The following is a 25,374-nucleotide window of genomic DNA, read 5'->3' as shown; positions in this document are numbered from 1 at the left end:
GAGCCCAGGTGTCTAGCCGCTCCTGGAACACTGGCTCTCCCATCTCTGCCTTTTGATTGGAGCATTTATTTCACTAACATTTAATGTAAGTGTTAATATTGTTGACTAAAAGCCTGCAATTCTATTATTCACTTTCTGTTTGTTTCATCTGTCTTTTGGCAGTTCTTCCTTTTCTGACCTATTATGGACAGAAAATCAAATTATTTTTAGTTTTCCACTTTAATTTTGTTGCCTCTTCAGCTCTACTTTTTGTATTTTTTTCTTAGTGATTATTCTAGGGATTGTAATATATATTCTTATTTTTTCACAGTCACATTGTTTTTTTAAAACACCTTACCACTCTCGCTTATGCTGTTGTTTCCAGATAGGAATAGAAATACACAAATATATAATACAAAAATACCATATTATAATTTTTGCTTTAAATCCTAATATGTGCTTTAAGTAATATTAGAATATACACACCCGACTTTATATTTATCCATTTATTTCCCATCTGGTGTCAATTTTCTTTAGTCTGAAAAATTCTCTTTAACGTTTTTTTGTAGTGCAGGTCTGATGGCAGTGAGTTCTCATTTATCTGAACATCCCTTTAGTTTTCCTTCATCTTTGAAAGATAGAATTTGAGGTTGACAGTGGTTTTTTTTTTTTTTTAATGCAGCACTTTAGAGGTGCCATTTCATTGTCTCATGGCCTCTGTTGTTTCTGATAAAGACTTATAAGGACTATTCATTTTTGTTGTTCCTCCACATACTGTGTCATGCATTCTTTCTTTCTGACGGCTGCCACAATTTTCTCTTAATCTTTATTTTTCAGCAGTTTGACTACAATATTCTTAGATATTGCTTTCTCTTCTTGTTATCTTTCTTAGGGTTCACTGATATTCTTTCTTGAATATATACATCATTTTTTCAAAATTTTACAATATTTTTATTGTAACCTTTTTTTGGTGGGGGTGGTTTTCCGGTACCGGGGATTGAACTTACGACCTTGCACTTGCTAGGCAAGCACTGTGCCGTATTGTAACTTGTTTAAATATTTATCTATTGTGTTCTCTCTTCTCAGGATTTCCATTACATTTATTTATGCATTTTGATCTTGTCTTATTGGTAACTGAGGCTCTATTGTCCTTGCCTTCTTCATTTATAATTAATTTTATTGGTACACTTTTGACAAATATGATGATCACATTCATCATAGGGAATATGTAGTTCTACATAATAATCTTATTTCTTTTTTTCCCATATCCTTTCCTTTCCTTCCTTCAATCTTTCTTCCCTTCTCCCTTTACAGAACTTCGTTTCTATTGTTTTATTTCATTAAAATTTTTCTTATCCTTATATCCCATTTCCCCATTATCTTTCCCATTTGAACATTTTTTTTTCCTTCTTCCCAATATCTGTCATCCATTTTCGTTTTTATTTGTGCTTTTGGTTTCTCACACAAGAGAAACAATGTGTTATTTAAACACGTGCGTCCCATTTACGCGTCCCATTTATTTCACTTGAAAGTGTGGTCTCAAGGTCCATTTACCTAAAAATGCCTCTAGTTTATCCTTCTTTATGGTATTGTGGTACTCCACTGTATATAAAAAACACATTTTCTTTATCTTTTCACCTGTTGATGGGCATATGGGTTGTTTCCAAGATGTAGCTCTTACAAATTATGCTGCTGTAAACATGGGTAAGAATATATTGCCGTGGTGTGATACATTTAACTTTCTGGAAGATATTAAAAAGGGATACAGGGGCTGGGGATTTAGCTCAGCGGCAAAAGCGCCTGCTTGGCAAGCGCAAGGTCGTGAGTTCGGTTCCCGGTACCGGAGAAAAACCAAAAAAAAAAAAGGGATACAGCTGGATTGAATGGAACTGCCAGTTTTAGTTTTTTGATTAATCTCCATATTGATTTCCACAGTGGTTATACCAGTCCAAACTCCCACCAACAGTGAAGAACGGTTCCCTGTCTTGCATAGCCTTTCCAGCATTTGTTATTGGTTGCTTTCTTGATGATAGCCACTTTTCTGGAGTAAGGTGGAATTTCAGCATTGTTTTAATTTGCATTTCTTGAATGACCAGTGATGATGAACATTTTTTCATTTATTCACTTGCTGTTTGTACTTCTTCATCTGAGAAGTGTCTATTCATTTCAGATGCCCATTTTTGGATTGGCTCTTCAAATTTAGGGGGTCTGTTTTTTGTGTGTTCTTTATAGTGTAGATATTAGTCCTTTGTCTGGGAAATAGCTGGTAATATTTTTTCCATTCCTATGGATTGTTTCTTCACTCTGTTGGTGGTTGTTTTGCTATGTAAAAGCTTTTTAATATGGTATGACCCCAGTTATTGATTCCTTGCAATATTTCCTGTATGATCAGGGTTTTGTTCATAACATTTTTGGCTATTCTATGTCTTCAAGAATTTTACCTATTCTGTGTTCCAGCAAATTGTTTTTGTTTTAATATTTAGACCTTTCATACATTTTGATCTTAGTTTAGTGCATGGCAAGAGATATGGGTGTAGGTTCAATTAATTTTCAGCATGTGAAAAGCCAGTTTTCCCACTACAATTTATCAAAGAGGCTATCTTTCTTCCAGTGGAGGTATTTGTCCCTTTTGTCAAAGATAAGGTGGCTGAGTGTGTTTGCAGTTGTTTCTGCATCTTCTGCTCCATTGATCCTTAGGTCTGGGTTTTTTTTTTTTTTTTTTTTTTTTTTTTTTGCCATTACCATGCTGTGTATATCACAGTAGCTTTGTAGTATAATTTCAAGTCAAAGATTGTGGTACCTGCTGCCTTGCCTTTGCTGCCCAGAATTATTTTTGCAGTTCTAGGTCTCTTCTGGTTCCAAATGAAATTTAGGATTATTTTCTGTAGTGCTGTGAAGCATGCTATTGACTTTTTGACTGGGATTGCATTAAATCTGTATAAAAGTTCTGTATAATATGGCAGTTTTCACTATATTGGTTCTGTCTATCCAAGAACAGAGGATATCTTTCCATTTTCTGATATTCTCTTCAGTTTCCTTTTTCAGAATACAGTAGTTTTCCATTTAAAAGTCTTTTACTTCTTTTGTTAGATTGATTCTTAAGTAATTCATTTTTCTTGAAGCTATTGTGAAAGGTGTTGTTTCCCTAATTTCTCTCTCAGTGAGTTTGTTATTTGTGTACAGGAATACTATTGATTTTTGAGTGCTGACTTTGTATCCCGCTACAGTACTGAATTTGATTATTAAATCTAGAAGTCTTCTAGTGGAGGTTTTGGGGGTCTTTATGTACAGTATCATGTTATCTGCAAATAATGATAATTTAACTTCTTCATTTCATATTCTTATTCTTTTTATTCCTATCTCTTACCAAGTTGCTCTAGCTCATGTTTCCAGAATGATAATGAATAGGAGTGGTGATAGTGGACATCCTTGTCTTGTTCCAAATTTTAGAGTGAAAGCTTTCAGTTGTGGACCATTTAGTGTGGTATTGGCTATTGGTGTGTCATAGATGGCTTTTATCAGGTTGAGATAAAGACCATCTATTCCAATTTTATATAGGGTTTTTATCATAAATGGGTGTTGCACTATGTCAAATTAATATTGCATCTATTGAGATGGTCTTCTGCATCTATTGAGATGATCATTTTTTGTCTTTGGTTCCATTAATGTGATATAGTACATTTATTGATTTGTATATGTTGAAGCATCCCTGAGTCCTTGGAGTGAATCCTGATTGGTCATGGTGCATGACTTTTGATGATTTGCTGCATTCTGTTTGCCAGTATCTTATTGAGGGTTTTTGCATCTATGTTCATTAAGAAGATTGGCCTGTAGTTCTCTTTTATGGTTGGATCCTTGTCTGGTTTTGATATTAGTGTAATGCTTGCTTCCATGAATGACTTTGGGAGTATTGCTTCCATTTTAATTTCATTAAAGAGTTTGAGGAGTAGTTGAATTAGATCGTCTCTAATTGGATCTTCTCTAAAGTTCTTGTAGAATTCAGCAGTTAATCTTTCAGGACCTGGGCTTTTCTTTGTTGGTAGTTTTTAAATTACTTTTTCAATTTCATTGACTGATACTGGGTTATTTAGAATTTTTGTATCTTTTTTATTCAGCTTTGGTAATTTGTATGTATCTAGGAATCTGTCCATTTTTATGAGTTTTCCATCTTAATTAGAGTACGGGTTCTTAAAATACATATTGAGGATCTTCTGGATTTCTGCAGGATCTGTTATGATTGTGCCCTTTTCATTCCTAATTGCATGGATTTGAGCTTTTTCTTTCTTTTTGGGGGGGTGTAAAGTTGTCTAATGTTTGTCTGTTTAATCAGTTTAACCAACTCTTTGTTTAATTCTTTGAATTGTTTTCTTAGTCTCAGTTGCATTAATTTTTGCTCTTATCTTTATAATTTCCTCCCTTATATGTGATTTTGGTTTAATTTTCTCTTCTTTTTCTAGAAGCTTGAGGTTTAACCTCAGGTGTATTTGAGCACACAGATTTTCTGACATGGCAGGTCACCGCTATAAATTTCCCATGTGGGACTGCTTTCACTGGGCTCCATAATTTCTGGTATGTCATATTGTCATAACTGTTTAAATAGAAACTGTCACATTTCTTCTTTAATTTCTCTGTGATCCACTGGTTGTTCAGGAGGATGTTATTTAATTTCCATGTATTTATGAAGTTTTTCTGGTTTCTTTTGCCATTGATTTCCAATTTCAGCATACTATGATCTAATAATATGCATGGGATAATTTCAGTTCCTTTGCATCTACTTAAGCATGTTCTATGAGCTTGTACATGGTCTTATTTTGGAGAAAGTCCTATATGCAGCTGAGAAAAATGTGTATTCTGTTGTTATGGGACAGAACACCCTGTAGGTATATATTAAATCCATTTCTTCAAAGGTTTGGTTCAGCTCTGATATTTCCTTGTTGATTTTTTTGTCTAGTTGATATATTTGTGACAGTGGGGTTTTGAGGTTCCCCATTACAATTGTACTAGTCTTTATCTGATTTTTTAATATCCACTAATGTTTGTTTTATATGGTTGGGTATACTGCTATTGACATATATATTTAAGAATGTTATCTGGTCCTCTTGGATTGTTCCCTTAGCAAGTATGTAGTAACCTTTTTTGTCTCTTCTGATCCGTCTTGGCTTGAAATCCACTTTGTCTGCAAATAGAATAGCTACCCCTTCTTTTTTCCAGGTTCCTGTCCCATGGAATATTGTTTTCCATGTTCTGACTTTCAGTCTATGAATTTCTTCTTGAGTTAAATGTGTTTTTTATATGCAGCATATTGCTGGATCTTGTTTCTTGATCCATTCTGCTAATTTGTTTCTTTTGATTTGTGAATTGAGATCATTTACAATGATGCTTATAACTGATACGTATTGATGTATCCTTATCATATTTTCCTATTGTTGGTTTCCTTTCTTTTCTAATTGTTGCCTTATCTTGTACATGCATTCTATTAGGGTTTTTGGAATTGTTGTCTTTTTCTATAATATCCTTCAGAACTTTTTGGAGTACTAATTTGGTGGTCATGACTTTCTTCAGGTGTTCCTAATCATAGAAGTATCTTATTTCTGAGTCAATTTTGAAAGATCATTTTGTGGTGTACCTCAGTCTGGGTTGGAGATTGTTTTCGTTTAGGGCTTGGAATACTTCACTGCAAGATCTCTGTAAGAGTTTGTGTTCAGAAATCTGATGTAATTCAGATGGGCTTTTCTTTATAAGTGATTTGTTTCTTTTCTCTAGCAACTTTTAATATTCTGTTCTTGTGTTCAATTTCTGGAATCTCAACTGTTGTATGCCTTGGCATAGTTTTTTTCTGATCATGGCTCATTGCAGTTCTATATGCCTCACTTATCTCTATGTCAAATTCTTTTTCTATGCTTGAGAAGTTTTCTGCCATTATTTCTGCGAAAAGGTTTTTTTATGTCCTTTGTGCTATCTTCTGATTTTTCCTTGATTTCAGTCAATCTTATTGTTTTAGTTCTTTTTCTCATTGCTGAGACAAAATACCTGACACCCAAAGTTAAAGGAGGAAAGATTTCTTTAGCTCACCGTTTGTAGATGTTTCAGTCCATAATCAGCTGGCTCCAAGGCAAGGTCACATTGTAGATAGGCATTGGTGAGGAGAAACAGTTCATGGTGGGCAGAAGGTAGTAAAGCAACAAGAGACAACCACAGCTCTTTTTATCCTTAATATCTTATCCAGGGTACTTAGGGTGGGTAACACTCATACCTTTAGTCCTAGTGTCCTTGATCCTAGCACTGGATCATGAATTAATTCCAGTGTCATATACTCTGGATCCAGCCACCTCTGAAAAACCCCATCAATGACTTCAGGAGGCTTTTGTGGGATGGGGGCAGCGGGGACATTTAAACCCATGCAGTAACACTTATATTATTCTTCTTTGCATTATCTAGGAGCTGTTTGATTTTTTTTGTGGTCCCTTGCCATTTTTAAGAAGTCTTTCATTTCATGATTGCTAACCACAAACCTGTTTTCTAGGTCTGATATTCTATCTTCACATTGGTTGATTCTGCTGTGTATACTTTCAAAAGTAATTTTATTTTCCTGGATATCTGTTTGATTCTGTTTTATGGAATCTAGTTCTTTCCTATGTTGAGCATTCAGGATTTCCATTACTTTCCTAAACTCCCCATTTTTAATCTGTACCTGCTCTAGGGTCACTAACCATGTCTTTCATTATGGTCATCATCTCTTTAGTTATTGGAGAAATTATTTCTGGTTTTTTTCTTTTCTAGAGAAGAGACTCATTCATATGCTTTGTTACTTCTGGTGCTGTCATTTCAGAAAGTTCAGCTGGGTGGCTTTTGTTTTCTACCACTTCAGTGCTTCCTGGGTTTGTCTGGGGTGAGGTGGAGGTCTACTGTATCGTCTCATTTTGTTGTTTTTTTTTTTAAATTTGTTTTCTGTGTTCACACTTGTACATTGCTCATATTAGTCAGGTTTAGTAATACTATCAAGACCTCCTTAGGGAATTAGCAATTTTCAGAGATATCTTCTAGGTGTAACTGGCTTTTGGCTTTTAAATCTGTCCCAATATCTTGCCTCTTCAATTTATTAGGGATGAGAGCTTGCTGCTTGTTTTGCCTAGCACCCAGTTCTTTGGTATCGGTATTTGATTTGTGAGCCCCAGATAATCTCAAAATCAGTATATAAGGAAGAGCAATTGGTCATAACAACTTCGTCACTTTGGCTAAAGTAGTATAATCAATAACAATACCATCAAACATAGTCTAGCAAAGCCAAAGTGGTAACTGTTAATTTGATACCTTTAACCATCAGCATAAGATTTTTAGTTATATAATAAAATTTAAAACAAATTAGAAAATTATATACAGAAGATATCCTCTCAGTAGAGTGATTTTGCCCTCAGGGAAGAAAATCTAAAAGGGACAAGAGGAATAAAAGAAGAGAAAGACAGTAGAAGGAAGGCTGGAAGGAAAAAAGATTATTCAGTCTTTGGGAAACAGGTGAAGACAGGCGGGAAGGAGGGAAGGAAAAACACAAGAAGGAAACAAAACAACTAAAAACAATATTCACACTTATTCAAAAGAGAAAGTAATCATCAAAAAAAAGGGGCGGGGAGAGATTTCTCTGTGGTTTCAAGCCAGTGGTTATCTTCTATGGTCTATGGTTTGGTAGTGTCCAATTCAGGGCATGTTTCTGATGTCACTGATGGACTGAGAAGGAGACAGACCCTAGATCTGTGCTGGACATTCCCAGCAAGCCCTTAGTGGGAATAGAGCAGGGTGCTGATTTTGGTTCACTCAACTCCACAGAAGTTTAGGCTGATCCTGGCCTCTGGTTGTGGTGTTGGGGCCTCAGTTTTTCAGCGTACAACACTGGGTGTCTCTTGCTGGCCTGAATTCAGCTCTCCAGTTGTGCACATCTCCTGTGGTTGTCCATCACCCTGTCACTAGGAACCCTGAGATGAAGCCAATCCAGAGCTCTTCCAAGTCCCAGGTTCAGTTGGCCCCTCCCTAAAATGGCATCTGTCCAGGCAGCCTCTGCAGTGGACATGGCAGAGTATTGGACTGGAGTTATCCACCAGCTGTCATTACTCATAGCACCTACTGCTTTGTTCCACTGGTATGTTTCTCCTTGGAGGTCTCTGGAGTCACCCTGTATCTCTGTAGATTTGCTCCTCCTCTCTCATACTTGAGCTGGAAGCTGGGGAGAATGTGCAGTTTGCCATCTCCTTTTTCTGCATTGAAGTCTGTCTCTTTACTTTCTCTGTGGGCTTCAATTCTCCCTTCAGATCCTTCCTGGGTCCCAAAAATCACCTCCCTCTTTTTTTTCCTCCCCAGGTTATTTTCCACTGTGGATTCTGAATCTCAGAGAATCTGACTTGCTGCTGTTTACCACTCCACCATCTTCCTTTTTTTTTTTTTTTTTTGTGAGACAAGGTTTCATTATGTAGTGCAGGCTGATGTTGAACTCACTATGTAGCTTAGGCTGGCCTTGAATTTGCCCTGATTCTCCTGCCTCAGCCTCTTGAATGCTGAGATTATAGGCATTTGCGACCACACCTTCCATATAATTTTAATTAGAGTTGTTTCGAGTCAATAGATCAAGATAGGAAGAGCTAATATCTTGACAGTATTGAGTTTTCCCATCCATAGGATGTCCCATCCATCCACTCATTTAATTATTTGATTTATTTCACCAGAGGGTTTTTTGTTGTTGTTTTGAGACAGGATCTTCCTCTGTAGTTGAGGCTGGCCTTGAACTCACAGCAGTTCTCCTACTTCAACCTCCCAAATGCTGGGATTAGAGGCGTGTGCCACCACACCAGGCTTCACCAGAGTTTTATAGTTTTTCCATGTAGATCTATTTTGACAGATAGGTAAATCATGTAAATAAAAATGTATATTCAGTTATTTTTTTTATTTTAGGAGTGCTAAAATAAGTGATAATATATTTTTAATTTCTAATGTTCCTCTGTGATAACTGATATATAGGAACATAACTGAGTTTTTCTATGTTCACCTGCATCATTATGATAATCACACACTAGTTCTAGGAATTTTTTAGTTTATTTCTTTGAGTTTTCTGCATAGACACAAAAGTCACTGATAGAGTTTTATTTCTTCCTTTCCTATCTTTATACTTTTTATTTCTTTATCTTGTTTTATTGCATTACCTAGTACTTGTTTATGATGTTGAAAAGAAATGGGGGCAAGGGACATATTTGTGTTGTTCTTGATCTTAGTGAGAAATCTTATAGTTTCATACTTTTAAATGTTAGATTAGTATAAGGGTTTTTCATTCATGTTTTTAACCAAGTTGATATTCCCTTTTATACCTAGATTGGTGAGGGTTTTTACTGTGAATAGGTGTTAAATTTTATCTTTTTGTGTGTATGCATCTATCAATAGAATTACTTATGGTTTTTCTTATATAGCCATTTTATGTGAAGGAATCCATTAATCAACTCTTGAATATGAAACAAGACATGGATACCTGGAATGAGGTTGTTTCTGTATCTCTGTTAATGAGAGATATTAGATGATAATTTTTGAAGTATCTGTCTGGTTTTACATTCGAGTAATGCTAGCTTCCTAAAGTGAATTAGAAAGTACTCTTCTGCTTCTGTCTTCTGGAAGAGATTATGGAGACTTAGTGTAATTTCTTCCTTAAATGTTTGATAGAATTCTCTAGTGAACTCATCTGGGTGAGGTTTTTTTTACAATTTGTGAGGGAGAGTGTTTGGTCATCTCACTGTAGGTCTAGAATAACCCATTTCCCCCCCTTCTAGGGTATTAACCAAGTATATGTTGAACTCCAAGTGGAAGAACTTCTTATGTCTCCAGCTTCTGTGCAGTCTCAGGAGTCTCTGTATGACTCACAACTTCCAAGAAACTGTTTTTCCTCTGGTCTTGTGGTGTTGTCTTCGTGCCCTGGGTATGCACAGCTTTGCTAATAAATACTTAAAGTATCTCATTTAAAAATTTCTGGGGTTCTGTTCTTCCAAGCTCGGCCCTCTCTGATACGCTTTTAAAATTCTAGTTGCTTCAGCACTGTTTGTCTCCAGTCTGTCCTTCCCCAGCTCGATAAGACTGCTGCGCTCTGCTTGTGTGCCATCTAGAAAGTGTCCTCGGCCTGAAAGTTGGGCAGTTGCGTGGTTCATCCTGAGTGGTTTCCTGTCTCTGAGGTCATAGTCCTACATTGCCTGTTATCTAATATCTAAAATCAGTTGCCAGTGAGTCCTGGCACAGAACGGCTGCTGTAGCTTTTTAGATTCCAGAGGGTAGACAGTGCCGTGGAAGCATAGTGGTTCTGGCCATTCAGAGTGGAGGACCTCGCTGCACATGTGTAGACACTCATTGATGTCCTCAAAGGTTCACGCCCTGGGAATGGGATTGCTCAAGTCATGGAAGGTTAGTTTTTTAAAAACTATTTTCCATTTTCTTGTCAGAACAATTAAAACAGTCATTGTTCCAGGGATTTTTCTTCAAGTTGGCTTAAATAATTGATTTATGCAACACTTTATAAGTTCATGTGAACTGATGCTTGAATGCAGAGTTAGCAGTTGAGGAGCCTTCTGTACACCTTCCATGTGCTTTATCAGAGCGAAGAGAACCTCTTCCTGTGCTTTTTTACCTCATGTTAGGACCACTAGCCATTCTCACTTTTTCTTTCTCCTTTTTCTTTTCCCTCCACTTCCCTGTTGTCGTCTCCCCCACCCCCGTCTTTTTTCTTTGTTTCTTTCTTTCCCTCTCCCTCTCAGTCTCTCCCACCCTGTACTCCATTTTATTTCTTTCTTGGAATACTAGGGATTGAACCCAGGGCCTTTGTGCTAAGCCCAAGTTGGGCTTGCAGTCCTCCTGCCTCAGCCTCCCTGTCTGCTGTGATTACAGATATGCACCACCCTACCTAATTTAACTGGCCATATTTTAGTATAAATTTCTAGTTTTGGAAAAGTTCCTTCAGTGCTAAAAGACCAGTGCCATTTTCCATCTTAAACTCAGAGCCCTAAAAGTACAATAAGTTGTTCACTTTAATTTATTCTTTTAAAAAAAATGTTCTGCCAGTGTTCCAAGCATATGCTTTTTAAAAATGTGCTTGTGAATAAAGTCTTTTTCAAACCTTTTTTTCAAGAGTAGTTGCACTGTTGCATGTGTGATCAATATTGTTAGAACCCAGGTTTTAAAAAGCTAAATTATTTTTATGGTACTGGACTCTGTCCTCACCATACAGGGAGTGCATAAGAACTCCTTGTATATTGGATTTGAAGAACTGGATAAAGAGCTGCTTTTCAGCACATGCTATTCTGTTTTCTCAGATGTTTCCCATTCTCCTGTTAGTTCTGTCTGTCATGGGTCATTTACACATCCCCCTGGACAACTACTTTAAACTGTCATGTGTCAGTCAAAGAAAAATAGATGCAAAATGAGGAAATAAACTTGCTTTTATTTCAAATTGGGTAGATATTTCATGTAAAGCTCTTTCGCATCTTTAGTGTTGAGCTGTGCTGTCATTTGGGGTTTACAAGGGCATTAATACAATATAAGATGCATAATTTATAAGATTCTTTTATAATAGTCACCCAAAGAGTCATATACAAAGAGAGTGCAGGAAATCTGTCCACACACTAAGACCAAAAGGATCCAGCTGGATCTTTGGTCTGGATCCAGGCACTGGATCCCAGCAATGTCCTGCATGAGTCCATCTGAAGACCTAGAGCCCGTAACAAGGGCCCCCACATGTCCAACTGGAGGCCAAGAGCCCACAACGTCTCACACAGGCCTGTTTCAAGGATCTGTGCTATGAAGGCCCAAAGGTCAGTGGTGGAAGCTAGAAAGTCTATGCCAGTGGGATGAAGGATCTGTGCCAGCAGGCTGAGGGATCTGCACTGGAGCCAGGAAGCGATGCTCAAAGTAAGAACCAGGGCTTCCTTGAAAAGTACCACAGCCATCCTCGTTGACAGTGAGGTCCTGAGCTCCTCCAATGATGAGAACATCGGAGCTCCCATCAGGGAAACCAACTTGACAAGCTTCTCCAGGAGGCTGAGCAGTGCACCATCTTCCCCTCTGGAGCCAGGAAGCGATGCTGCAAGTCCAAAGTGAACTGTATTCTCCTTGACAACAAGGTCCTGAGCTCCTTCAGTGGTGAGAACAGTCAGGAAAGCCAGCATGACAAGCTCCTCCAGGGTAACCAGCAACTCCCTAACAGCTTCCAGCGGCTTCTTTTCTTCTCCAGTTCTGCCTCTTATGCTGCTGGCAGCAATCTCAGGTGGGCCTCCCACTCCCAACACCACGCTGGTTCAGTTCAGCTGGATGTTACAAGCTGACCACCAGTTGTCAGTCCACTACAAGCTACATTTTGTATTTTGGCAACAGGAAGGGACACAAGGGAACGTGAGTGATAATGCTAAGTAAAATAATATAACTCAAGAGTATTTGCACCAAAAACACTGGGGAATAAAGCTAAGTTTAATATGGAATCTCTCTAGTGAAATTTTGTGTTGTTGTAGAAGCTGTAGGCCACAGACAGTGTTGCATCTGGAGGGACTTTCTTTTTCAGTAATAATTGCAAGATAATTTTAGTGCCACAGAACAAAATAAAACAGCAGTTTGGTGAGCAATTCTTCACAAGTTTGTGGTAGAATAATAATACAAAATGTGGATTCTGAGCTCAAAAAAGCTGAGTGCTGTAAATGACCACTTATATTTCCTTTTAAAAATCTCATAAGTTTTATTTAAAACTGTTATCACCCAAATAGTATGTCCTTGAGTTCTAGAAACTGTTTATACAGTTCAAATAATTTGCCCCACAATTGAGAGTTTGGTTAACTTCTTTTAAAAAATGAAACAGTCTTTTTTTCCTGGCATTAAATCCTCGGGGATTATATTAGCCCAGTCTGTCCCGGGGGCCGCTCTCTCCTTGTACCGGTGACTGCTGGTAGGGCAGTGTGTCACATCTCAGCTTTCAGCAAATCTAAATGAAGCTTCTTAAAGACTGGAATCCGTAGGATTTTTCCTATACTCTCAACACCTAGCACAACTTTTGCAGTGTGTGCTATACAATAGTTGCTTAGAAAATGTTTCTAAAATGGCCAAGTGAATGCTTGTGCTGCAATGTTAAAGACATTATTTTCAGCACAGTGTAGAACTTTAAAAAATATATCCTTCCACAGATATGTAAGATTTTTGCTTTTAGAAAATAGTGTTAACTCATTAGTACTATTCTGGATGAAGAATCAGGGAAGAATGGAAGTGAAATCTATGGTGATAGTCAACAGTGCTTGTGGAAATTTCTCTTCCGTAAGTAGCTGCTAGAAGAATTAACTTTTAACTCACTATGTTGTCTAGACCTTTTTCCAGGCCAAGGACGGTGAAATAGCTGCTCTGCTCTGCAATGAACGGCCTCCTAGTGCCTCGGAGTATGGCAGTTCTATTACTCATTTGTCTGAGTCCCCTCTGGGTGAATTTTTAGTTTACATGCACACACATATATCTTAAAATTAATTCCTTAAAATTAATTATATATGAAGATATAAAATCATATATATATCATATAAATATGTACAGTGTTCATATATATAAAGTGTTATGCAGATTCAACTAAATGGTTATTACAAAGCCTGCTAGTAAGGTTGACAGTAAAATTTCAAGGGCTTTTGGTAACGAGGGTTATTGTTTTTATTGCTTTTGTCTTCCTACTAGAGAAAATGTTCCAATTAGAAAAGTATCAGAGATCCCAAGTCATTGTCTCGAGCAATAAGGGTACCTGTGCCTCTTTTTTGAATAGTGAGGAAGTGTCACTGCAAAAACTACTCAAGAGGAACTACTCTTACTTTCAAGGAACTACTGTAGAGGAACTACTCTAGAACTGGTTAATCCAGAACCCCAAATGTCACGAAAGTCTCTCATTATGTGCCAGCTGCCATCCAGTGAATTGGCTTTTCGTCATGTCCGTTCCTTTCGGATCTAAGGATGGGAAGTCCGAGAATATGCATTCCTCTTGGCTCTTCCTTGATTCCTGGAGATTTAGTTCATGTTTCCTTCACTAAGTTGTTGTTTTCCAAGTGTCTCAATTGAAAGTCCCAGAGAAGTTATATTTTGCTGCTGTCATTCTTTTTCTGCTGTTTAATTTTGAAGGTGTTAAGCTGTTATCTACAAGAACATCATTACCAGCAAACTTCTGGGATCTGTCATTTTTAGTAAATTTTTGGTATTTGTAAAATTTTTTAGAAAATGAAGTTCTTTTTGAAGTCTTAGTGCACCCATGTTTATAGCAGCGCAATTTGTCACAGCTAAATCTTGGAAATAACCCAAGTGCCCATCAACTGAGGAATGGATAAAAAAGATGAGGTATTTTTATACATTGGAGTATTACTTAGCTGTAAAAAGATAAACTTGAGGCTTTTATAAGTGAATAGATACAACTAGAGACTATACTCATAAGTGAAATAAATGAGACCTGCATGTGTAAACATCATATTATCTCTCTAGTGTAAGAACCTGGAAGAGTAAATAAAATCCAAAAGGTACAATAGATACTGTGAAAGGGAAAAAAACTGCCCAAAGAGAAGGAACAACAGGGGAAGGAGAAAAGAAAGAAAGAAGGAAGGGAAAAAATATATATGTGTATATAAGGATAGCTGGGATAGTTGTGCTACTGTTTTCTACTGGTCTATTAGAAGAAACAGTCAGTGCTTAAATTTTTTTGTTCTTTTTAATTTTTTTGACCCATTTTACATACTTATATCTGGTAATCTGAACAACTAATTTGATGACGACAATATCCAGTATAATAACCATTGTTGAATTATTCCTGTCATCTTGTTTAGTGAAATTCTGTATCATTTCTAATATTTTTATTTTTTAATTCTCTTTAAAATACAGAAACTGGGGCTGGGGATTTAGCTCAGCGGCAAAAGCGCCTGCCTGGCAAGCGCAAGGTCGTGAGTTCGGTTCCTGGTACCAGAGAAAAAAAACCAAAATAAATAAATAAATAAATAAAATACAGAAACTAAAGTCTTAGAATTACTCCTTTCTGTTTAAAATGTCTTAAGTTGTATCCAAGATTACTAAGAGGCAGATTTTTTTTCTCTGACTTCTGTCTCTATTAGCCCTTCTGTTAACCTAAATCTGGTAGCTGAGCTTACTTTCAAGGGTCTACTGCATTATTCTTTTTTCTTCTAAGCTTAAAATGACTCATTGTAAAGGTGACTTGTACTGACTAAGTTAACATATTACAGTTGCTGAGAATTTGAAAAATACTATAATCAGGAACCTCCTTTCTGAAATACAGTTTATAACTAAACTCGTTCAAATCAGTAGGTATCCAATACATGTTCTCACATACTTTGCTTCATAACTCTTTAAACTTCTCCATCAGTCAGTGATTCAGTACGCTGTAATGTTTCAGAATATCAGATGAGATGCCCTTGAAGCATATGTCTATTCGCAGCTAATTTGTTTTCTTCTTCTCACGTGATAGTCTCAGTTGTCTATATGACTTGTTGTGCTGCTCATTCCATATTAAGGATATGTGAAATATACTCTATGTGATCCATCCTGTTTCTTTCTTGATCTTTTATGCTGATGGCAAGTTACTAAACTAATTTTATAACCCAGTAATTGATCCAATCCTCAGTTTGAAAACCAGCTTAGATTGCTTATAACTATTATGCATGATATATAACTATTACGTGTGATATATGGTTTCAAAGTTTTCTAAATAGGTCTATAAAGGTTCTTTCAGTATTAAAATTTCATAAAATTTCTAAGCAATAAAGCATTATGAGGTGGTTTGACAGCATATTTTCTTAGTGGTATATAAAATAATTGAGCTTTATATAAGCAGCATTATCTTCAATTTGATTAAGCATGATAGTTTGATTTCTTATGCACCTTACTATTATTGTACTGCTTCCTGTTATAACTTGGTGTTTTCTTAAGAACATCTGATGTGGTGATAACACTACAAGGCAATGCATGAATAATAGAAACCAGTAGGTCTTAAAGCATGGTGCCGTGCCATAATATTACGTGGGGACTTGTTAGAGTGTACATTCTCAGGCTCTTCCCCAGACATATTGAATCAAAACTTTGGACGTGTTTTAACAATCCTTAAAGGTGATTTTAATGCAAACTAAAGTTTAAGAATTGCTACTCCAGGCAGAATTTCACACAAGCGGAAACTACTGTTGGTATTATTTTCAAGTTAGTGTAAGAGTAGGCTCGAGTTTAAGAAAACACAGACTCCTTAAGTTCAGCTCAGTTACATATGCTACAGTGTGTTTAAGAGAAATGAAGAAATTTACCGTGGTGTGTGTTAGCCAACTGGTAGTGTAGGAAGAATAATGGAAGAATCCAAAAACTGCATCTCCTTCACTGTGGTTTAGTACTTGATCTGTGTCTTTTCAGCATGATGTATCCCAGACTTTACTCAAGGCTACGCTGGACAGTGTTGTAGAAGAATGCGTCAGCTTTGTGGGAGTCGATATTAACATCTGTTCAGAAGTTTTGTTAAGGTGAGACAAGAAATTTGTGGCTGAAGATCACAGAATCTTGAGTAACTGGCTGTCTAGTTCAAACCCTCCAGAACACGAGGACATGTGTGTAAAGTTGTCAAGTGTAGAAAATCTGTGGGTTTATATATTGCTTTAGACAATCATTTGGAAAGGGAGACATCATTTAAGTAAAGAACTGTAACAATCCACGTTATCATTTTTAATATTCCAAATCTAAAGTGAAGAGCGTATGGTAACCATTGAGTTATATTAGTGTTGCTAATAGAATTTAAATAAGGTTAACATGGAAAAGAGCTGTTTCCCACCACATGAGAGTAGGTGTTTTTCACGAGTCCGGTGTCTTGCATGCGTCTGTCAAAGCTGGCTATAACCAAAATATAAATTCTGAAAGTCCAAGGTATGGTTACCACATTTTTACTGTGATTTTACAAGTTGCCTATCAAAATTTCCATCATACAACTGCACCTTATATACAGTACTTTGTCTTTTTTTCCCTGTAGTTATAGAAAAGCTGCTTTTTCTATGTTCGTAATTTTGCCTTTATTACACAAGCCTACTGATGCAACATGAAATTCCCTGATCTGGATCTTTTTCACTAAAACTGGTATAGTGGAAAATAAGGTTTGCTTTTCGGTCGTAGCTATAAACATTTCATTATTCCAAGTATGGAATAGTAAACACAAGTCTACTTATGAACCCTTAAATTCATAGTAGACTGAAGGGTCTATGAAATAATAATCACTTAATTAACACCCAGCCAATGATAATTTTTCATAGTTTTATTCTAACCTTGACATTCATGCATACATGCCTATCTGTAGTTCAACTCTCTACATTAATGAAAACGAGCAGACAGAAAGGTTAGTATAACACAAATGTAGCAGCTGTACATTTCACTAAGTCCCTTTGTGAGCAAAGCGGAAATAGGCAGCATTACCTTTTGACTGAGAAGGGAAAGGAAGGTGAGTAGGGCGGAAACAGTGTTAGAAACAATCCTTCCGCTTGCATCGGTGTCAACCAGCATCTTTGACAGCGGTTAGTTTTGTCATTGTTTTGTACTGTTTTCCTTCTTTTCTCATAGACAATTCTTTTCTCTTTGTCCTTTTGATTTAGCTGCTTTTTGGATAAATTTATCTTAACGTAACGATAATCATATAATCACTGTTGATTTTTATGGTCCACGTGATGTCATTGTCTTTGTGGATGAGATCTTTCTTTTTCACCTGCTCATTTTATTTTATTATTATTTTAGGCATATCGCGGGACTCAATGCCAACAGAGCCAAAAATATTATTGAATGGAGAGAGAAAAATGGTCCCTTCATCAACCGAGAACAGCTGAAGAAAGTGAAAGGGTTAGGTCCCAAATCCTTCCAGCAGTGTGCTGGCTTTATCAGAATCAACCAAGATTATATTCGAACATTTTGCAGGTAAATAAAGGCGCGCCTCTGGTAGCACTGTCATCCTCCTCTGTTCTAGCTGTTAGCCAGTCCGCTCACTGGCGTAAATTCTAGGTGCCCGTGTTCTTGCCTTCATTCAGTGTGTGTTGCCTGTCTGTTCTTTGGTAGGCAGTGGGAATGCAGCAGTGAAGTCTGCAAATTTCCTGTTCTTGTGGAGTTATATTTTAATGTTTGAGATGGACAATAAACTAGTAGAAGAAATCATTTCAGTTGGTAAATAGTGATGTAAAAATTAAGACAGGGAGACGTAACAATGTCTTGGGGAGCAGTGCAATTGCTTTAAATGAGTGATTTATTAAAGTTATTCGAGCAAAATTTTGTATGAGAGGAAGAGGGTAGCCACACAGGGACTGAGGGGAAACCAGCACGAACTCTGCACAGTAGGATCAACTGCGATGTGTTCGAGAGACACAGTGGAGAGCAGTGTGACTAGAGCCTGGCAAATGGGGACAGTGATATGAGATGAGGTGACAAATGTGACGTAGCAGTGACCGTGTCATAGAGATGTGGCTCTTCCCTTTGCACTCATTATTAGTTGTGTAGATAAAAGCACTAAGTTCTTAGCATTCATGTCCTCATAACACAAAAGCAGAGAAATTGGATAAACTTATTAGCATTTTATAATTGGGAAAGAAGAGCTTATGTGTATCTGCTCTTTTGAGACTACCTGATTCTTTACATATTTTTTTGTTTTGTTTTGACAAAATTATAATAGTGGTCATATGAAAAAGTAATCTTATTCTAGAAAAGATCAAAGTAAGGAAAAACTAGTCCCCCAAGATAGTACAATGCGTTGCAAAGCTTAATAACAGATACAGTAGTTAAACAGTTTGGTTTTGATAGAGAATAAATAAATAATCCAGAATAGTGTCTGAAATCCATCAAAACACGGTTGGAATTTACTTTCCGATAAAGATTATATTTCAATTAATAATTATTCAATAAATAGTATTTGACAGTTGTTAGGCATTTGATACATGGGAAGGATGTAATAGACCCACCTGAATCCTTGTACCAAAATTAATTTCAGATAGATCATAGACATAAAGGTAAAAAGTAAAACTGTAAAAGTATAAGAAGAAAACATGAGAAAGTCTTACAGAACAGCAGAATGGTGAAAATTATTTCCAAGTAGATCACAAAAACCAGGAGCTAAAAATGGAGGGGAAAATGAGGATAAAGCAGTATTGTGTTAGTCAGTTTATGTGTTTTTTGACTACTTGGTTAGAAAATTCAAACAGTAAAAAGTGCCTAAGTCTCCTACTTCAAAACAGTTTCTTATATATTATGTCCAGAAAGTAAATATATGTTTATGTCATCTTTTGAGTATATGTATTTATTAATTTCTTAGATGCATGCAGGAGAGATTATGTTTTACAACTACTTGAAACTTTGACTCTTCTATCTTGATTCCCCAAATTATTACATAGAGATTTTTATTCTTTTTATCTAGTATTCTTTATAATGTCTTCATAATAAGTATATGACTAAGCCATAATTTAATGTAATTCATGCCTATTGATGAATATTCTAATTCTTTTGAAACCTAATTTTTTTAGATAATCAGATACTTAAAGACTCATGACTGTTGTATCTTGATAATTCATACTTTTATGAACTGTGCTCTCATTTAATGATTTTGCTTTGAAATTTATTTTGATTGCTAACACTGCAGTAGTTGCCTTTTCAGAATATGCTTGCATATTTTTTATTTGTATACCTTCTATGACATTTAATTTTTATATGGCTGTTCTACACATATAGCTGGACATTATGATTTGGCTTAATCTAATATTAATACATTTATATTTAGTGTATATATTGATTGAACTTAGTCTTAAATTTTCTTAAATATTTCTCTCTGTCATGCTTTCTGCTTTTTCTTTTTGTTGTTTGTTGGATTTATCACTTACCAGGTTTTCTCCTTGTTTTCCCATCATACCTTAAACCTCCGTGGTGATTTCAAAGTTGGACATCTTCCATTCTTCTCATGATTATCTGTAATTTTGCTTTTGACTGACCTTTGGAGTTAATAAGTATCTCTATCCTTACAGATAAGACCTGAAATTTATTTTTTTTTATTTTAAAAATAAAAGGAGGAAAACATTAACAGACAGACAACCTTTTACAAAATAGCAAAAGAACAGTACAGACAATACAGAGTTACAAACAAAGTGGTAGGAAATTAACAATGCTTGTTGTATTACATATTGCTATCTTCAAAGTGGTTTCTCATGAAAACAGATAGAGACATGCAATATTGATCAATCAAGGACTCATTGATAGTTTCTTTCAGCAAAGAAATAGAAGACAGTAGAACAACTATGTTAACTATCCTGTACATACACACATACAAAATTTCTCCTTCTTTCCCTTCTCTTTTCCCACATCCCAGTTGCCCTTTACCCTTGAGTGAAGACTTGAAATTTAGGACTCTTCTTAACGTTCCTCTGTTCATCTTTATATCATGGGATGACCTGGAATTTTTAGATTTTTATGTAGGTGTGTGTATGTGAGTATGTGTTTAAGACTCTGTGTGTGAGAGAGAGAAATTAACAAGTTGTTCATTTTGTCTTTTATTTATTATTTATTAGTACATTTGTGATATATAATGGGGAGACGGTATGTGTGCATATTGCATCTTAATCCTTTTTTACTTCCCTTTCAAACAGTTTTTTAACATAATACCTTTGCACGGTTTCTGTGCGTGTCACTGTGTAGTCCGTATTCTAATTTTCTCTTGAATTCATTGTATATCTGCTGCAACTTATTCCTAAATTCTTTCTAGAGAACAACTATAGTTACAGATTAAATTTGCCTTCCTAAATTAATGCTACTTTTGCTACATATATAAGATCTAGATTCAAAGTCATTGGCTCTCAGAATTTTGAGGTATTGTTCTGACGTTTGATGTTTGCTAATAAGAAATCTGATACCAGTCTGATTCAGATTCCTTTTGTGGTGATCTGTTTGAGTCTCTTAAAAGCCTTTCGGGGTTTAAAAAAGTATTTCTACTCTAAAGTGCACTATGGTAAGTTAACTATGAGTCTTTTCCCATTCGTTTTATTCTGCACTTAGTAGGGTCTTTTGATAACTTGGGTTTTTCATCTGCTCTCAGAAATAATCTTTCCCTTCTCCCCCCTTTCCCTGTACCCTCCGCCTCCTGTCATACTCTCTCCTTCTCCTTCTTCTCCCCTTCTTCCTCTTCTCCTCTTCTTCCTCTTCCTCCTCTTCTTCCTCTCCTCCAGTTTTCTCTGTTCTCTCCTAGAGTGACAGTTGCACATATTGAATCAGTAAAGGATTTTTTGGCTTTAAGTAGCAGTCCAGTTAACAGTGCTTTGACCAAATAAACAGTTGTCTCTGTGAAGTGTGTGATTGCTATCTATGTATATGTCTTTTCTGCCCAACTTCTTTTAAGAATTTTAAAATTTTTTTGCTTTATCCTGCTTTTAAATGACTGCACCAGTCAGCAAACCGAATCTTCAAGCCAGATTCAAGGAGTTGCTGTGACATCTTCAGCAGGTGTTGAAGTCACAAACGAGAAGCAGGGCAAAAAGAAGAGCAAAACCACAGTGGGTGCGATACTGAAGCCAAATCCTTTGGACCAGACTTGTATTCATCCAGAGTCCTACGACATAGCAATGAGGTAACTCTGAAGCCCTTGTGAGAATTCTCCATGCCCAGGATAAGTTACAGCAAACGGCCTTTGTTTTGGCGTAACGGGGACTGAAAAATATGACCGTGTTTAACATGACAACATTTTTTAGAAATTCCGCATTGCTGAGTTATGTGGCACATTATTTTATTTCAGTGAGGAATGAAACCATTATTCCTGGACCTGTGTCAAGCTAGTAAACCCAGGTTCTAATGGTGAAGTGTGTGTAATGGAAATTGCATGGCACTCTCCTCTGTTTGTTTTGGAAATTAACAAGATACCATTGACTAGCACCTGGCACAAGCTTGTGCTTTCTGAAAGATAAAGCCCATTTGAAAGTAAACAGCCAACTCGTATTTCCTAATACTGTCCCGATGGGTGCTTAGGGAGTCTAAGAAGCACTGTACTTCTAATAAGCACACATTAACACAGAATGATACAGAGAGGTTTTTCAGTAGAAGGAAAGTTTAATGTAAGCCATTAAAAGAAAGAAAACATTTTAATAACACACTTAATTAGCTTTAAATTTTTAATTGTTTCAAAACCAGTGATTTGCTATATAATCGAAGTTTTGTGAAGTTCTTCCTGAATTATATGAGAAATAGATTTAAAAATGCTGAATAGCTTAATTTTTGTACAATCTAAAATAAGATATTGAACTTTTTTGAAATCATTTATATTTGCTTTAATATTTTGAAAAGTGCAAAGGCATTCCATATTAAGACAACTTAGAAAATGGGGAAAAGAAGTCAAAAATAATATTTTATCGACATCAAAACAGTGGTCTCCCTTTTTTCTTAACATTTTATTGTGAGAACAAATTAAAATCAGGAAAATTGAAAAAACGATCTACAGTAAGTTCCTGTACGTCCACATCTAAATGTTATCATTAACATTTCACTGTACCTGTTTTCCGCATATCCATCCATCTGATTTGTCCGTCAGTTTATCTGATTTTTGCAATTTCAAAGAAAATTACAGATGTCAGTGTACTGCCCCTAAATTCTTTAGCATGTACACAACTAACTACAGTTGGATAATTTTTGCAGGGTTTTGTTTGTTTGTTTATTTGGTTTTGGATGCAGGATCAGTTATATCATTGGCTGTTGGTGATCAATTCAGTTAGAGGTATGGGGCTGAGAATTCCAACTCTTTAATCCCAGAGTTGGCTTTTAGGTGACCAGCCACTATCTTGAAGCTATCTAGGGGCCCCAGTCCACCAATCATCTCACTGGCATACAAAAGACATTCATACCCTGAGACTACAAGGATTTCCACAACTTTTTACCGGGAAACATGATGAAGACCAAATATAAATTTCTCAGTATCACATAGAACCTTGACTGTTTTCAGTTTTTGGCTTTTATAGAAAATCTGCTAGAACATTCATTCATCTGCAGTTTTGTGTTGCTGTTGACATCGGATTTCTTTTGTCTTAGAAAAATATCTAGTAAAGGAATTGCTGATCGTGGGGTGAATGTCACATTTTCTTAGAGACTCTGGTTGTATGATTTTATAATTTACACTTCCATCCATTGTTTTTATTTTACCCATTCCAAGTATGGATAGTTATATTTCTACAGTTTTAATTTGCATTTTCTTGATGGCATTAATAACTTTCTAATATACTAGCCATTTGTATATCTTCTTTTATATATCTGTTCATATCACTTAGACTTTTTCTGATTGACTTGTTTGCCCTTTTACAATAAATTTTGGCAGTGTTTTAAATGTGCTTGTGAGTACAAAGTCCTCTGTCAAATATGTTTAGAGATAGCGTCTCCCAGTTTGTGGCTTATCTCTTTTTTAATGGTGTCTTCTGGTAAACAGAAGCTTGAAGTTTTTTGTCAGTGTTTTTCCTCTGATTGTTTTTGCTTTCCATTTTCTATCAAAGACAACTCTGTCTACCTCAGGTCATGATATATTCTTCAGTTGTTTTTTTTTTTTAAAGCCTGATGGTTTTAGCCTTTAAAGTTAGGTCTGTGATACATCTGAAATTCTTTTTGTGTCTCATTTGAAGTAGGAGTCCAGGTTCATTTCCTTGTTCCATCATGAGCAGTCTTCTTTCTAACACCTTTCAAAAACATAAAACAGGGCTGGGGAGATAGCTCAGTGGCATAAGTGCCTGCCTGGCAAGCGCAAGGTCCTGAGTTCAATTCCCGGTACCAAAAAAAAATTTAAAAATAAAAATAAAAAACATAAAACAAACCAACATTGCTTTACCTACAGCTTTAATATCTTTGTTACAAATCAAATGGTTTTATAAATCTGAATGTATTTCTAATTCTGTATTCTGAAACTTTTTTTTATGGTATCGGGAATCGAACTCAGGACCTTGTGCTTGCCAGGCAGGTGCTTGTGCCACTGAACTGTATCCCCGGCCCTAATTCTGTGTTCTGTTTCATTGATCTGTTTCAAACTCTTCTTCTTTTTCATAGTACTAGGAATTGAACCCACACTAGGCAAACACTGCACCCCTGAGCTACATTCCCAGCCCTCATGGGTCTATTTTTTAGTCCTTATTGTCTGTCCCGCACTCTCTTGATTACTGTAGTTCTCTGGTAAGTCTTGAAGTTGGATAGTGTAAGGTCTTCCAGTTTTGTTCTTTTTAAAGACCGCTTTGTATATTCTAGATGACTAGCACTTATTCTGTAAATTTAAGAATCAACTTTTCCATTTTCATTTTCTTAAAAAAAACTAAGGATTGTGATTTAGAGTTTATTGAGTCTGTAGGTAACCTTAGGGACAGCTAATGTTTTAATATTTATTGAGTCCTATTAGTCTGTAAACTTTAGCTCTCCATTTATGCAGGTCTTCTTTCATTTCTCTAAGCAGTGCTTTAGTTTTCAGTGCACAGTTCTTACATGTGTTTTACTAAATGTATTGTGGTTTTCAACCCTATGATAAATGGAATTTTTTGTGGCTGCTTGTTTCTTACTAGCATATAAAAATATAATTGCTTTTTGTATAGTAATCAATATTCTGTAGGCTTGCTAAATTTACTTACTAGATTCAGTGTTTGAAGATTCCTTCAATTTTTCTATCCAAGCAGTTATGTCACCAGCAAATAAAGGTATACTTCCATCTTTTTTTTGGTAGCAGGAATTGAACTTAGGACCTTGCATTTGCCAGGCAGTTACTGTGCCAATGAGCAATATCCCTGGCCTGCATTTTAATCTTAATGCTTTTGATTTCTTTTTCTTGCCTATTGCAGTTGCCACAGTCTTCCATATCATGTTGAAAGGAGGGGTAAGAGTAGCCATTCTTACCTTGTTCTCAGCTTTAGGACGTGATTCCCATTTTTTTAATGTAAAAAAATGTCTCAGAGTAATTGCACTGTTTCATGTTTCTTGTTTGGGAAGATGTATATTGTGTGCTCTTGGATTCATAGATCTCTTATAATAATTCCAAGGTCTCTGTGGGAACGATTAACATTTGATTCTGTACAAACCAATGTCACTTTTATTGTACATTTTTGTTTCTTTCCATAATGCAGTTGCAATGTGGTTTGTACAATTCAGTTTGCTTTCTGCTGTAATCATACCTTTTTGTTGTTATTTCTATGTATCCTTTCCCTTTTATTAAAAGACTAGATAATATCTCATCGAGTGTTGAACCTTCAGTTAGTAATAGTAGCTCCAGTAGTGGTTCCTTACGGTGGATTCCGAGAAGTAGTATTACTCTGCAAAGGTTTAAAAGCTTCTGTGGCTCTTGCCGTATACCGCCATGTAATTCGCTGGGTTTAATGCTATCAG

General features: G+C 36.1%; 1 protein-coding gene across 7 annotated transcripts in view; it reads left to right on the top strand.

Annotated features, from left to right (window-relative positions):
* Positions 1–25,374, top strand: part of Srbd1 (S1 RNA binding domain 1) — a 267,356-nt gene that overhangs the window by 221,530 nt on the left and 20,452 nt on the right. For all 7 annotated transcript variants that reach the window (XM_013517552.1, XM_013517551.1, XM_013517549.1 and 4 more), the window contains 3 exons: positions 16,399–16,505; positions 17,758–17,934; positions 21,431–21,610. In XM_013517552.1, the coding sequence (XP_013373006.1) occupies positions 16,399–16,505; positions 17,758–17,934; positions 21,431–21,610 (464 nt within the window). The remainder of the gene's footprint in view (positions 1–16,398; positions 16,506–17,757; positions 17,935–21,430; positions 21,611–25,374) is intronic.

Source organism: Chinchilla lanigera, unplaced genomic scaffold (genome assembly GCF_000276665.1).
Source record: "Chinchilla lanigera isolate Chin_1 unplaced genomic scaffold, ChiLan1.0 scaffold00040, whole genome shotgun sequence".
Classification (NCBI taxonomy): domain Eukaryota; kingdom Metazoa; phylum Chordata; class Mammalia; order Rodentia; family Chinchillidae; genus Chinchilla; species Chinchilla lanigera.
Note: the sequence above shows the minus strand (reverse complement) of the source record. Positions and strands in the feature narration are given on the sequence as shown.